This window comes from Grampus griseus (genome assembly GCF_964374135.1).
Source record: "Grampus griseus genome assembly, chromosome: 7".
Lineage (NCBI taxonomy): Eukaryota > Metazoa > Chordata > Mammalia > Artiodactyla > Delphinidae > Grampus > Grampus griseus.
The window spans coordinates 60,356,322-60,373,268 of record NC_139001.1 but is presented as its reverse complement, the minus strand read 5'-3'; the positions used below and the strand labels follow the sequence as shown (position 1 = coordinate 60,373,268).

General features: G+C 36.3%; 1 protein-coding gene across 1 annotated transcript in view; it reads left to right on the top strand.

The window, feature by feature from the left end:
- HAT1 (histone acetyltransferase 1) overlaps positions 1 to 16,947 on the top strand; it is a gene marked incomplete at its 5' end in the record, with an annotated part of 51,365 nt that overhangs the window by 11,161 nt on the left and 23,257 nt on the right. The window contains 2 exon segments of the mRNA XM_082658308.1: positions 5,868 to 5,943; positions 9,739 to 9,859. Coding sequence (XP_082514434.1) covers positions 5,868 to 5,943; positions 9,739 to 9,859 — 197 coding nt within the window.

The following is a 16,947-nucleotide window of genomic DNA, read 5'->3' as shown; positions in this document are numbered from 1 at the left end:
AGCAGTATACAAACAGTCCCTCTTTTCACTGAACTTACATTTTCATTATGAGAAACAGACATATTAAATACATGACACATTGTGATATGTGATATGTGTTATGGAGAAAATAGAGAGTGATCAGGTCTTACAACTAAGGTGACATTTGAGTAGATGCTAAGTAAAGTGAATCTGTGAATCGTGTAGATACCTCAAGGATATCTCAAGGAGTGTTCCAGGCTGTCTCTTTTGTCTCCTTCAGACTGGAACAGTTGTCAGTCTTTTCTTGACTTTCCTGACCTTAACACTTTGAAGATTACAGGCCAGTTATTATGTAGAATGTCCCTCAATTTGGGTTTGGCACATGTTTGCTTATCGTTTATTTCAGATTGTATATCTTTGTTAGGACTATCACAGAAGTGATGTGCAGATTTCATTGCATCCTATCAGTTTTTCATTAAACTTTCAATTCTTTCATTTATTTCCTATTTTATTTAATGAATTATAACCTGTTACTGTCATTTATTTTGGTGGTCAATTTGTCCCTGACTTGACCAGTGGGAGGCCAGGTCAAGTTGGCTTCTGTGTCTTTTTTACATGTCCTCCTTATTATTTGATTACTTCGTTTTTTGATTACTTTCTGGAACAAGATGTTCTAGGCTCATGTGTTATTTCTGCCATAGCTCTGGAATTTAGTATACTCAGGAAAATATATGTTGGCCAGAGCACTTAAGATTTCAGTTATTTAAAGAACACAGGGTTATGAATAAACTTATAGTCTAGAGTACAACTAGATACAGTGGGGAATATGTGGCATCTCTGAAGCTGCTTGAGAGCTAGAACCCATTGTATCTGCAATATGAGCACCTGTTAGTGGGTTGTACATATGTTAAACGCCTAAGTATTTAATTAAACTTTAATAATTGATTAACATGCATTGGTGATTTCTTAATTTTGTTTTTGGCTAATAAGACATATGTAGAATGTATCTTTTTTTTTTTATATCTTTATTGAAGTATAATTGCTTTACAATGGTGTGTTAGTTTCTGCTTTATAACAAAGTGGATCAGTTATACATATACATATGTTCCCATATCTCTTCCCTTTTGGGTCTCCCTCCCTCCCACCCTCCCTATCCCACCCCTCTAGGTGGTCACAAAGCACCGAGCTGATCTCCCTGTGCTATGCGGCTGCTTCCCACTAGCTATCTATTTTACATTTGGTAGTGTATATATGTCCATGCCACTCTCTGCCTTTGTCACAGCTTACCCTTCCCCCTCCCCATATCCTCAAGTCCATTCTCTAATAGGTCTGTGTCTTTATTCCTGTCTTACCCCTAGGTTCTTCATGACATTTTTTCCCTTAAATTCCATATATATGTGTTAGCATACAGTATTTGTCTTTCTCTTTCTGACTTCACTCTGTATGACAGACTCTAGGTCCATCCACCTCATTACAAATAGCTCAATTTCATTTCTTTTCATGGCTGAGTAATATTCCATTGTATATATGTGCCACATCTTCTTTATCCATTCATCTGATGATGGACACTTTAAAAACTACAAATAGAACTACCATATGACCCAGCAATCCCACTACTGGGCATATACCCTGAGAAAACCATAATTCAAAAAGAGTCATGTACCAAAATGTTCATTGCAGCTCTATTTACAATAGCCTGGAGATGGAATGTATCTTCTTTTATGCTTCTTTGTCCCTCCAAAAATTACAGAAGTGATTCGGAGAACTAGGAAATACAGGAACTATATATATAGGAGTAGAAACAATAAGATGTATATTCAAAAAGAAAATTCATTGCAGGTCCTATGTTGGCAATAAGGTGCCATTTAGTATTCCAGGCCCTGATCTTCCATTTGTCTCCACAGATGTGAATGACATAATTTTTCTTGGAAAGAAAATTTTTAGTGCTTATTTTAAATTATTTCAGTTTTTATATTGTCTGTTTCTCTATTGGAATAATGTATATTTTGCAGAAATTTTAAAAAGTGCTGAAGAATATAAGAAATTAAAATTAAACCTGTAATTCTGTCACCCAGAATAACTACTTCAGTATTGTAATTTGGGATATTTCTTTCTAGTTTTTTAAATTATATATTCACTTATATTATTTCTCTTTTATAAAATTCAGGTCACAGTGTCATGTTCTGTTCACTTAACTGTAGGTACATTGTGAACATTTTTCTCTGTCACCAAATATCTCAGTAACATGATGTTTAGTGATTATATAAACCATTTCACATTTATATAATTTATTTAATCATTCTATTGCTTGATATTTGGTTTGCTTGCTTGCTCTCTTGCTTTACTGACGTAACAGCACTTCGTATGTGTTCTCATGTACATATATATATGCAGATTGAGTCAGCCTTAAACTCACTATTACCGACTTTGTAACCTTGAGCAAATTATTCTTTTTTGCATTATTCATCTGTAAAATGGAAGTAGTAATGTTACCTACCTTGTACAGCTCTTGCAAGGATTAACTACAATAATGTTTATAAAATCCTTAACAAATTGCCTGGCACACAGTAAATGTTCAAGTGACAACTAATAATATTATTAATAACATATTATTATTTTGTGTGTGACTGCTCCTTAAATGTATATCCAATAACAATGTTTTTCACACAAAAACTTGTGCACACACGTTCATAGCAGCATTATTCAAATAGTCCCAAATGTTCGTTAACTGATGAGTGTATAAACAAAATACGGCACCTCTGTACAGTAGAATAATGTTCAGCCACGAGAAGGGAATGAGCTACTAGCACATGCTACAACATGGATGAACCGTGACAACATATTAAGTGAAAGCAGCCAGACACAGAAGCCCTCATATTTTATAACTCTGTTTATTTGATATGCCCAGAGTAGGCAGATTTAGAGATCTGGTTTCATCCCTTTCATAGTAATTACTACATTTGTATAAGTGTTGAGGGTTTTTAAAATGAGAATAGAAAACTCACATTTGTCCTGTCTATTAAAAGGGCTAACCTCCGTTCTTTGTGCCCCTAGCACCAATTGTTGGTTCCTTTTGTCTAAGGCCCAGGACTTTTTACCTTAAAAACCCTCTTTTGAGGAGATTACTTTCATTCTAATCTCTATCAAATTTAACCCATGGTATTTTCTCGATGTGTAATGCCAGGAACTTTTAGGCAACTTTTTAGAAATCTGCCCAGTGTGGTTAAAGGTCGTACAGTGAACAAATTTCATATTTCAAGTTTCACGATAAGGACTGATATAAAAACTTCACTTATTGGATAGTAAAATAATCCTTTATTAACTACACAGCAGTGGTTTTAAAGAGTTTCTCTTGGATTCTTATATTTAAAATCTAATCAAATCTGCTCAAGCCAATAAATATTTAAGTATATATTTGCCTTAAGCTATTTGAGTTTTACTTCATTTTGGGGTTTTTTTTTGGTTTGTTTTTTGTTTGTTTGTGTTTTTGCGGTACGCGGGCCTCTCACTGTTGTGGCCACTCCTGTTGCGGAGCACAGGCACCGGACGTGCAGGCCCAGTGGCCATGACTCACGGGCCTCGCCACTCCGCGGCATGTGGGATCTTCCCGGAGCGGGGCACGAACCCGTATCCCCTGCGTCGGCAGGCGGACTCTCAACCACTGCACCACCAGGGAAGCCCGAGTTTTACTTCATTTTAACTAAAAGATTCATCACTTTACTTTTTCTTTTAGTTCCTATCTTCTGTGGGCTAAAATAGTAAAACCTCACTAATTTGGATGACAGGAGTGGGTATTGGAAGAAGGCCAATCCAATTTATAGAAATAGTTATCATAACTAACCTTACACTTTTCCTATTCATTACTTGTCTTTTTCTCTATCCATGTCTCTACCCATCATTACCAAAGTGCTATACATATTAGAAGCAGTAGCTTGAAATTAATTTTTTTTGAAATTATTTTTTAATAATTTCTAGAGACTTCGAGACATTTTAAAATATTAAAGATGCAGTAGTTGGGAATTTTTAGGTTAATGAGTCTAGACATATTGGAGTACTTTATTTTCTTATTATGAAATATTACAGACATGCAAAAATTACAAGCAACTAATGAATATCTCTGATTCCATCACTCAGCTTTTTCAAATCTTAGCATTTTGCTGTATTTTCCCAGGCCTTTTTTTCTTTCAATTTTCATTACTAAAATTTGCAAACACAGAAAAATTGAGGGAATAGGATTATACCTGTATATCCTATACCTAGATTTAACAATTAACATTTTCCATATATGCTTTATTGTGTGTGTATTTTTGCTGAATTATTTGAAAGTAGCTTTCTGAACATCATGAATTTGCTCATAGCACATGTCCTAATATATGAATATGCACATATATAACCACAACACAGTTATTACACCTAAGAAAATTAGTGGTAATTCTTTGGTATCATGAAATTTTCTGGTTTCCCTGGTTGTTCTGGAAAGTCTTCAGTGGCTTAAAAAAAAAAAAAAAGATTTAAACCAGAATCCACTCAAGAATCATGCATTGTGTTGGGTGTTTCTTTAATCTCTTTTAATCCAGAACAGTCCCTCCTACCCATGGAACTTTTCCCTCCTGATGCCATTGATTTATTAGGCAGAGTAAAGTCATTACATAAAATTATTAAACAAATCTGCATTCTGGATTTGTCTATTTCCTTTTGCTGGTATTTAATTTGTTCCCTTCTCTATTGTAAATTGGAAGATATAAAGCTGGATTCGAGCTAGGATAAAATTTTTCAGTAAGAAAACTTCATAGGTGATACTGTATGCATTATGTTGCATTGAATCAAGAGGCACATATTGTTGGTCTGTCCCACAATGAGTGATTCTAAGTTTGAGATCACTTGGAAAGATGGTGACCACCAGATCTCTACAGTGAAAAGATTGTCTTTCCTTTTGTAAATCAGTAAGCTGCTAGTTGATAACTTTGGCACCCTGTGAATGACCTGCTCTACAAGGACAGTGTTAGAAACTTTTCATCTGCAGTTATCTTTTCATTCTTCAATTGCTTAAGGGTTTGTTTGGTTTTTTTGGTAGTTTTTCTTCATAAGATAAATTATATTGGGAAGAAGTCCAGTAATATCACTACTCATAATAAATGCAAATAAAAATAACAAGATACCCATTTCCATCCTGGATTGGTAGAAATTAAAGTTGAGGGTACAGAGTATTCTCAGGGATATGGGAGAAACAAAGGAGTTTAAGTAGCTGCTGGTGTGTATTTACAGTATTTTAAAGGGCACTTAAGCAGTATTTGCAAAAATATTTCAGTACTTTTTTCAGCACTTGTACTGCCAGGAATTTACTCTATGTATACTTGTAAAAGTATAGCACGGTTAAGGATGTCATTGCAGCGTTACTTTTAATAGCAAAAAAGAAAAGGAAAAAATCTAGAAACAACATAAACATCATCATCTTGCAGTCATAAAGAATGATGTGATGCTATGAGCTTCATCAAACTCAGATTGTTCTTGTTCTCAGAATGTTTCTTACAGCACTTTGTTTTTGTTTCCTTTGTACTGTAGCTTTTCTCATCTCAAAGTGCTTTTTTGGTTTTGTTTCCTTTTACTCTTTGCATTGTGTATAAACATACCAGAAAAGTAAAAATTAAATCAGATGCCTCTGTCATGCCTAGTTTTCTAATTCTTAGAATCAGTAGGGTTTTGACGCTGAAGCACTCAAAGTAATATTCTGATTTTCATTGTTTGTTTTCCTCATGAGAATCCAGTGTAAATCATATAATGGAAAAGTGACATTTTAAGTATGAAAAATGTTGGCTGTATCCTAGTTACACTGAAATTCTTAAACTGGAAATACCTGTCATCTTTAATATCGTTAATATCTCTATATTTTTTATTCTTTTAAACAGTTCGTTTTTCTGAAGATCTTGAGAATGACATTAGAACTTTCTTTCCTGAATATACCCATCAACTCTTTGGGGATGAGTAAGTAACTTAGTAAGATATTTGTCAAAATAGTATGGCAAAAACATTTTTTTTTTAATTTAGAGATGAGAATTTATTTTCTTTACTGTTATTTTTCATGTAATTTATTTTAAAATATAAGAATGGCATTTTTTACATTGAGACACCAATCTACTATATAATACCTATCATTTAGTGCTATAGGTGCATTATCTCATTTAATTCTCATAATCTTAGCAATGGTATTATCATTTGTAACATTAACATTGGTGGGATTGGATAGTTGCCTAAGGACGTATGAATGGCTGAAGTTCAGATTTAGTCAGTCTGACTGCAGAGCCCATATTCATAACTACTCCTTTTTTCCTACCATTTTGCTATACTGCTTTTAGAAAACACTCCCCTAAATCTGGAAAGCTTAAGTTTATTCTGGGACAAGTAAATAAGCAATTAAGAGAAATTTATTTTCAGAAGCAACTTTAAAGATACGTCCTGGGCTATTCAGCACAATTCTTTAATTTCCTATACCTTCATTACATTATTAGAATAGTCCATCACCTTTTGTTTTTTTAACTTTTGATTTTGAAGAAAATTTCAAATTTACAGTAAGTTGCAAGAATAATATTCTGTATATCCTTTATCTACAATCATCAGTTATTAACATTTAGCTATATTTGCTTTAATCATTCTCTTATATAAATATATTGATAGGTTGTTGTTGAACCATTTGAGAGTAGGTTGCAGATATATCTTCTCTTACTCCTAAATTCTTTAGTATGTATTTCCTAAAAACAAGGACAGTAACCATAGTAGAATTATCAAAACTCAGGAAATTTAACATTGATACAGTACTGTTTTCTAAAATATAATCCACATTTCAAACTTTGCCAGTTGATTCCTAGTAATTCTTTTATAACCATTTTCCCCATCCTGGATCCAATCTAGAATCACGTATTGCATTTAGTTGTCATCTCTCTTTAGTCCCTTTAGTCTGAAACAGTTCTTCAGGCTTTGTTTTCCATGGCACTGACATTTTTGTAGAGAATAGGCTAGTTTTATAAACCATTTTGGACTCATTTGATTGTTTCTTCATGATTAAATTCAGATAATGCATATTTTTGTAGTACCACAACAGAAGTTGTATATGTCCTTCTCAGTGTGTCATATCAGAAAGTCTATGAGGTCAGTTTGTCCCATTGTTGGTTAAGCTAACTTGGGTCATTAAGTTTCGAGGTATCTGCCAGGTTTCTCCACTAAAAGGTTATTGGGCTTTTCTTTGTTATTTATATGTAATCTGTGGGGAGATAGTCTGAGAGTGAAAATATCCTGTTTCCCATCAAACTTTCGCTCAGCAGTTTTAAAACTGTTAATGATTCATGTCAGTATTTTACTATGATTGTAAAATGGCGATTTTCTAACTCTACCACACCTTCAGCAGTTATTAGTTTGCATTCTGCTATAAAAAACAGCTTCTCTTCTTCCCCTTGTGTATTGTTTATATCAGAATAGACTCAGGGATTCTTTTTTTAAATTAATGGGTTATAATCTTTTACTGTTATTAATTTGATGCTCAAATTATCACAGATTCAACAAGTGGCTCTTTCAAACTGGCTTTTTGAGTCCTTTAGATATATCGTCATCATTTTGAGGACATGTTACCTTGTGATACAATAAGGTGTTCCACGTTCACCTTGTACTTCCTCTGCTAGTTCTGGAGTCGGGCATATTCTCAAGGAACCATGGTTTTTTTAGTAGGAAAGGGTGTTTAGACATAGTTGACATTTAAAATATTCCCTCTTATTGCTATTTTCTCTATGCATTATTTCAACATTTTGGACATATTTATTTAATGTGTTTTTAAATTGACAAATGTCTCTTCATGGAACAAGTTTCTTGAGAATTACTTATGAATACATCAGATTAGGCATTTTATGTGCTTTTAAATATTAATAACTGAATTTTACTATATATTGATTTGTGCCAAAATTTGAGCCTTTCATATTTTAAACAGGTTTTATTACACCATAAAAATAAGAATGTTTTCTCTTTGTATCTCTGTCTTTAAGGAGCTTTTTATTTTATTCTCTTCCTCTTACTGCTATTTAAAATCTCTTCCTATGGTAATACCTTAGTGAGTAGGATCTAATTTCACAGGTACTGCTTCCTAATGGCATTTTGCACACTCACTTTGCATGTCATTAAAAGTGGTGTGCTTGCATACCCCTCCTCTAAGGTAGGCAGATGACAATCACATAATCATGATAACTCTGTATCTTGGGACCCATGACATTGATCTTGATCCTAGTGTCATTGCCACTCCTTTCTACTACATACAATTTTCAGAGTCCTAGAATGGACACTGCTCATATTTTGTTTTGGTAGCCTAGACAGAAATCTGGAAATGACACTGCTTCTTTTAACCACTCTTTCAGTATTCACCTTCAAAAAAAACCCTCTGGGCTTCCCTGGTGGTGCAGTGGTTGAGTCCTCCTGCCGATGCAGGGGACGCGGGTTCGTACCCCGGTCCGGGAAGATCCCACATGCCGCGGAGCGGCTGGGCCCCTGAGCCATGGCCTCTGGGCCTGCGCATCTGGAGCCTGTGCTCCGCAACGGGAGAGGCCACAGCAATGAGAGGCCCGTGTACCGCCAAAAAAAAAAAAAAAGCCTCTATCATACAATTCAGCTTTTTTTTTTTTTTGTGGTACGCGGGCCTCTCACTGTTGTGGCCTCTCCCGTTGCGGAGCACAGGCTCCGGACGCGCAGGCTCAGTGGCCATGGTTCACGGGCCCAGCCGCTCCGCGGCATGTGGGATCTTCCCGGACCGGGGCACGAACCCGCGTCCCCTGCATCGGCAGGAGGACTCAACCACTGCGCCACCAGAGAAGCCCTACAATTCAGCTTTTTAAAGTGTAAAAAGTTCCATGGGTTTTAGCATATTGAGAGTTGCGCAATCATCACCACTGCCAATTTTCATCACTCCCACCAAAATTCCCATTGTGACCAATTAGCAGTTGTTCCCTCTTTCCCCTACCCTCCCTAGCCCTGGGTAGCCACTAATCTACTTTCTGTCTTTATAAATTTACCTATTCTGGATTGTTTTTTTGGCCAGTGTGCAGGATCTCTGCCTACCAAGGATCGAACCCATGCCCCCTGCATTGGGAGCGCGGATTCTTAATCACTGGACCGCCAGGGAAGTCCCAGAAGACTTTTTTTTAAGCTGAAAAAGGGAATAGCAAGGTGTAGATGGGTAGCGGGGAGCAAGGTTGGAAAAAAATAGCAGCAGCTCCAGATCTGCTTTCTGAGTTCATAAGTGGGGTGTGATCAGACAGGTACTATCACTCACCACTTTCAACAGCTCTGGATGTTGGTGATGGATGCAAGTGGTAAGTTGGAAGCACTGGGCTAAGGCTACATCTTAGCTGCTTGCCTAGCCAGGAATCAATTTGACATTGCTTGTCTCTGATTTGAAATGCCTCCTAGTAGTAGCAACAGTAAGAGCAGCAACAGTAGCTGTAGTATACTTGTACAATGTGACAGTCAATATTATACACAGTTTACATGTATTAACTTGTTCATTTAACCCATAAAACATCCTTGAGGTAGGTGTTATTATTCTCTCACTTTATAAATGAGGAAAGCGGAGGTCCAGTTTCATTCAGTATGGTTCGTTTGTGTATTTGTTTTTAATAAGTATAGTTTAAAATCTCGAAACTACCCATGAAGTTAAACTTGTTTATATGTAGGGTTAATACTTTGTCATGACTTTGTAAAGATTCATTTTCGGGTCTTAGATTACTGCTGTTTTTCCCCTTTTAGTGAAACTGCTTTTGGTTACAAGGGTCTGAAGATCTTGTTATATTATATTGCTGGTAGCCTGTCAACAATGTTCCGTGTTGAATATGCATCTAAAGTTGATGAGAACTTTGACTGTGTAGAGGTAAGAACAGAAATAAATTTATTTTTAACTGTTTTCCAATTGAGTATAAAACAGATTATAAGATGTAAAGGTTTGAGGGAGGAGAGAATCTGTTATATAGCAGCTTTAAAACCACATATTTAATATTTAGTCATGGAGATGATTGTCTGCCTGTCATTCCAGTTAATGCTGTGATCATGATCCTTAGCCTGATCTGTTTCCTGAGTGGACCTTTTCCATAAAAACCTTCACTTGGGCTTCCCTGGTGGCACAGTGGTTGAGAGTCCGCCTGCCGATGCAGGGGACACAGGTTCGTGTCCCGGTCCAGGAGGATCCCATGTGCCATGGAGCGGCTAGGCCCGTGAGCCATGGCTGCTGAGCCTGCGCGTCCGGAGCCTGTGCTCCGCAATGGGAGAGGCCACAGCAGTGAGAGGCCCGCATACCGCAAAAACAAAACAAAACAAAACAAAAAAAACCCTTCACTTGATCAGAGTTGCATTTTATTTACCAACTTTAGTTTTTTATTTTGAACATTAAAAGTACTTATTTTCCCCAAAGTTAAGATGGAGGGAACTAGCTAAATTTTCTGCATTTACTTCATGTACAATTTTCTTATTAAAATTTCTCTTGCCATATTTCTAATCCCAAATTTCCTAATATATATTCCTTTATGAACATGGATAATTAAGCTGATTACATTATAAAACTATTTGAAGCAAATGAACCAAAAGAGGGTAAAGGCAGAGAGTATGAAGCGTATGCACCTGTGGCAGGCTGAATTATGGCCCCACCAAAGGCAGCATGACCACAGAGGCTGAGTAATGTGGCCACAAGCCAGAGAACACTAGTAGCCACCAGGAATTGGAAGAGGCAAAGAACAGATTCTCCTTCAGAGCCTCTGGAGGGAGTGTGGCCCTGATGACACCCTGATTTCAGCTCAGTGATACTGATTTTAGATTTTGCCTCTAGACTGTGAGAGAATACGTTTCTGTTGTTTTAAGCCTCCATGTTTGTGATAATTTAGTACAGCAGCCATAGGAAACTAATACAGATTTTTGTACCAGGGAGTGGGATACTACTGTAACAACTAAAACTGTAGAAATGTCTTTAGAAATGTGTAATAGGTAGAAACTGGAAGAATTTTGAGACACATGATAGAAAAAGCAAGTTTGCCTTGAACAAACTGTTGGTAGAAATATGGATGTTAAAGGCACTGCTGGTGAGGACTCAGAGCAAATTTAGGACCATGGGAGAGAAAACTTTTTTATCATCTTAGAGAATACATACTATATCATTATAAAAGAGAATGTTGATAGAAATAGGAATGCCTTCTAGTACTAGTAACAGTCCAGTAAAAGGTGCCTCTGGTGAGGGCCCAGAAGGAAATGAGGAACATGTTATTGGCAACTGGAGTAAAGGAGATCTTTTTTGTATAATGCCAGAAAGCCTGGCTGAATTGTGTCCTGCATTAATGTGGAAAGGAGAACTTGTAAGCAATAAACTTGAATACTTAGCTGAGTAGTTTTCCAAACAAAGTATTGAAGCTTTGGCCTGGTTTCCTGCTTTTCGTAAAATGTGAGAGGAAAGAGAGAAATTGAGGGAAGAACTGTTAAGCAAAAAAGATCTAGGACTTGATGATTTCGGAGATTCTCAGCCTGTTCTGAAGACACTAAAATTAGAAGATTCATTATCAGGCAAGTTTGCTGTGGGGAGAAAGCCAAGAGTATGGCTAAGTAATCTTGTTTTGCTGAAGAGATAGGCACGTGACTCACTGTTCTCAGTAATCTCAACAAAGCCAGGAATAGGGATTGAATTCTATGATATGAATTCAGGGAACATCTGTGGAGGACTGCCTTGTCTATTGACATGAACCTTCATGGTATACACAGATTACCCACAAGGTTTTTCGCGAGTGTTATATCAGCAGAAACACGGCCAGTTTGGACTGACAGAATGAGGGAAGGCTAATGGACTTCTAAAGTTCTATAGGCAGGAAACAGGCTGATAACACTATTCAGCTGCAAACATGTGCTACCTTTCAAGAAAAAGGAAGAACAATTTTGAAGGTGGAGCTTCAGGCTCAGAGGATGGACCCACAGGCCACAGTATTCCCAGGTCTAATGGAATATGGATTAAATTAGCTGGATTTTGAAATTGTTTGGTACTGGTGACTTATTTCTTCCTACCATTTTCTCCCTTTTTTTGGCTGCCTTGGGTCTTGGTTGCTGCGTGTGGGCTTTCTCTAGTTGAGATGAGCGCGGGCTACTCTTCATTGCGGTGGCTTCTCTTGTTGCAGAGCACAGGCTCTAGAGCACAGGCTCAGTAGTTGTGGCGCACGGGCTTAGATGCTCCACGGCATGTGGAATCTTCCCAGATCAGGGCTAGAACCCGTGTCCCCTGCATTGGCAGGCGGATTCTTAAACACTGCGCCACCAGGGAAGTCCCAAAAAATTATATATTTTAGACTTGTTCTGTTCCTGGGCATTCCTGTTTAAAGATATTGAAGCCAACTTTTTCAAGGCTTTAACTAACTTTAAATTTCTGACTTAAGCCTTTTGCCAACCTTGTGCCCCACCCTTTTATTGTAAAACCTTCTCTCATTACTTGCATTTGTTGATTTGCCCCCTTATTATCATTGTTTGGTTTTCTTTTATTGTAAAGGACTTGCCCAAAGTCCCACAACTAGTATCAATAAATGATTCATATTGTACATGGGAAAGAATCACTTAGTCGTAGTATGCATAATATATAGTAATACCCTCTTAAAAGATGTGATTATAGAACTGTTTATGACCTGTTCTAAATGGGCCCAGGCGCTTGTGCTTATTAGTTTTTATTTCTGTTTTTTACAATGTGGATTTATTTTTGCCTGCTTCCATACTTTTATGCTGTTAGATCTCAATTTACTGCTGGTGTGAGGGACTTTCCGCTTGCAAACAGTCCCCTTATGGGTAAAAAATACCATATTAGTAAACTTAATGGAATTGTAACATGAATCATATATAGCATAAAGAGGTCTAAAATAGTCTCTTATATCCGTTATTCAAACTTCAGTGTCAGAAATACTTTGAGCACTTACTTTTTTTTGTTCCCATCCCACTCTGTTTGAGATGCCTAAGCTTGTCAGATAAATAATATGTAACTGCACTTAACATCTGTTTTATTCAGTGGTTTGTGTCCCTTGGAAATTTTTGAAAATTTGCAGATATAAAAGTGATTCTGAATAATACTGTAGTTGTGGTGATTTGATACTTGAAAAGATTTAATCTTAGATAAACTAGCATTTAACACAGACTTAGTAAAATGGAGCTTTTTATAATCAAATATTTCTTATTAGATTGTTAAACTTTCAAGCCCAGCTAGATACTCTTTAAAAATGCAGTGGTGGGGGCTTCCCTGGTGGCGCAGTGGTTGAGAGTCTGCCTGCCGATGCAGGGGACGCGGGTTCGTGCCCGGGTCCAGGAAGATCCCACATGCCGCGGAGCGGCTGGGCCCGTGAGCCATGGCCGCTGAGCCTGTGCGTCCGGAGCCTGTGCTCCACAACAGGAGATGCCACACAGTGAGAGGCCCATGTACTGCAAAAAAAAAAAAAAAAAAATGCAGTGGTGGGTTTTTTTTCTTGTGTTATACAAAATTCACTTTTGTTTGAGGGGTTTGCTGGTTTGGGGTTTTTTGTTTGTTTTTTTTTTTAAGTTTCGGCTGGCAGTGCTGAATTTCTTCCAAAGGAACAATTGACTTAGTTATTGATGAATCTTTCAAATATTATGTGCAGTGAAAATAGCTATGTATTTGCATTGACTTCTAATTGTTCCATTCTTGAAAACCAGCTTTCTCCATTTAGAAGTACTGTGTTAGGAGTAAGAAATCCATCTTTTATAATGCCTTTTTGTAGGACTATTTATTTGCTTCATGGTCGAAGATCACTTATTTAAATTACATGCTCAAGCAGAGACCTCTTTTTCCCCTTATACAAAAAGAATGGGTAGCAGATGTGGGAGGAATGGGCTTGCCTCTTCTCAGTTTGCAGTGCGAATGTTCATTTCACAATGCCTTCTGTGTTCTTGATGCCAGGAATCTAGTGGCAAACAAAGCAAAGTCACTGCTCTCATGAAGCTTACCTTCTTGCCAAGAGGAGCAGTCAGTGAACAAATATTAAATAAACAAATTAATATGTATGAAAATACGTTAATGTATGAAGAAACATTTTGCTGGTTTCTGAATGAAGAGGAGACAGCCATGTAATAATCTGAAGGGATCAATGTATGCAGAGGCCCTGAAATGAGAACATTCTTGGCATTTTTGTTGTCCAGAAAGATCACTGTTGTTAAGTCGTTGTGGTGATGGAGAGAAAGTTAGGAGATGGTTGAAGGGGGTTGGCGAAACTAGGTCATACGGAGTAAGAGTAGTTGATAGCCTTTGGAGGTTTTAAGTAGGTGGGGGTTATATGATAGGGTTTATATTTTTAAAAGATGATTCTGGCTGCTGTGCAGAGAACACACTGTAGGGGGCAAGAGTGAAAGAAGGGAGACCAGAATGTTGCAGTGTTATAGGCCACACTGCATTTAGTTGTCTGGTTAAGGATATCTTTGGAGGTAGAGCCAGTAGCATTTGCTGTTGAATTAAATGTGATTGATGAGGGAAAGAGGAACGAGGAGGATCCCATTGCTTAAGCAGTAGTGGTACTATTCACTGAGATGGGGAAGATAGGAAAAGTAGATTTAAGTGGAAAAAGCCCAAGATTTTTGTTTTAGATGTATTGTTTTGAGGTTATTACATAATATATCATAATTGAGCTTTTGCAGACTCTACTATGTGGCATTATTTTTGCATATGAAAAATATAGCCTTTTAGGTGGTCAGAAACCACAGCAAATCTGCTTAGAAGTTATTTGCTTGTTAAAATTTTGCCATTACATTAGTCTTTCATCATCCATTCTTTTTCTTTTACATGCTCTCCAGTGTCACCTGAAATTTTTTAGTTACAATTAAGATGCCTGTAAAACATCTCCACTAGCCATCCTCTTTAAAGACAACATAATTATTTTGAATTTTGCGATACAATAAACTTGATTATTCAGACACTGATGGTTTGGTCATCTTATGGTTGTCCCTGATCTTTGCCTTTATCAATACCTCCTGCCCTCTCTTGAGGTAATTTCATTGCTTTTTAGTGGAAGGGTGTGTAACTAAGATTGTTCAGTCTTGCTAACTGCTAACATTTTAGGGAAAGTTTTGTTGGAGAAAGTTGAAGTACATGGATAAGGTTTGTATTATCTGTGAATTTCAGTCATCTGTTTTATCCTTGTCTCTCATTAATATGGATTGAGTTTGAGAGTAGATGAGAGCAGATTTTTTAAATTTTCTGGATTCCTTAGGGCTTTTTAAATAGAAAAATCCTGTGTACTTATAAAAATTTAATCTTGAGGAAGCAAAAAAATAACTCTTTGGTAGACTAATAATATTTCAGTATATTCCACTATATTCTTTTTTTGATAATGGTGTCAGCATTCTTAATGAGTAATTTTATATGAAGTATCATAAAAAGCTTTAAAATTATGTATTTAGATTTTTATCTTGGAACTTTGTTGTGAGTTTAGGTTGCAAAACACTAATGCAGTATAAATTAACATAATGCGACCTTTGTTTTTCCAGTAGTTGAAATATTCACGCTTTTTCTCTACTCCTCTAACAAAATGGAAATTTCTACAGCTTAAATATTGTCAGAGAATGTAAGATTGAGCACGTTATGTAGATACGGAGTTTTTTTGCTTGTTTTATAGCATATTCTTAGAATTATAGTTAATGTTGTCTTCACCACTTCAGCCAAGTAAATGATAGCATGTACTACTATTTAACATGCCTCTAAAGTTGCTATTTCAAAAATAAAGCACCACAGACAAATTTAGACAAATGCTGCTGTTTAAGATAAGACACTAAAGAGGTAATTTGGTTTTCAAATGTGATAAGTACACGTGTACAAGTGTTAACATATTTGTATTACAGCAGACTACCAGTTAGTCTCAGGTACATTGCTTTATGCAGTGATGAAGGATAGTAAAAATTGCTTCATGGAAACATCTCATGTGTAACAAAGTACAGAACATTGGAAATTGAGATGACCATAGTCAGAAAGTATACAATCTAAAATATTTCATCTTGAGTCACCTAAGAGAAGACCTGAATAGAAGAGTTACTTTTATGCTTTCCTTATTAAAAAGATATTGCCAAGGGTTAGGAAAACATTTGTAAGGCATATCCTTTTTAAATATATCAGGTTGTATTCTAGATTCTTGATCTAGTCAGCTTAATTTCTTATTCTTTCTAGAACTGTATTTTTACATAATTTTACTTAAAGTTTAGAATATTCTTGAAGATAGGGAATTTTTCAGGGATCTTCAGAAACAGAATCTAAACGTTTAGCCACAAGCATTGGAACTAAAAGGTTTCAGTTAATCTTTAATTCTACATTAAATTGAAAATGAGTATATGGGGGTTTTCTCTAGTGGTAATTGTATTGTCTGGCCAGTAATCCAATATGAAAAATGAATATTTAACTGAACTAAAATATATTTATTCTTTTAGAAAAGAGTACAGATCTGTAAGACATGACAGTTACAGGGTTTTTTTTTTTCTTAAAGCAGAATCCATTTAATAGAGAAATGCAGGCATTTTTCCTTTAGTGGTGCAAAGTTCTGAATTCTGGGTTTGAAGAGCTGTTTGGTTTTATGTTACGTATTTTATGTAATACATATACATTTTCTCTAATGTATTATATGTAACAGATTCCTTGTTTTTAAACTTGGCCTTTTATTCCCCTGTAAAAGTTCTTAATGTGTAAACTTGCCCAGAGCAAAATATTTATTTGAAGATATTTATTACAATAAATAGGTATCCTCTGAAGGCTGAAAGTTAAACATTAACTCTCTTTCAACTTCGTTGAGCTCAAATCTTTGGCTGCTTTATCTGCTATCTGAACTGCTACTTGAAACTTAGAGTTTCTGAGAAATCTTTGAAGTACATTTGGTGCCTGATATGTGAAGTTATTTGATCGTGCTTTGCAATGCCTTGTTGAGAAGACAGGACACAGGGAAAGTTTTTAAAGTTAAAATT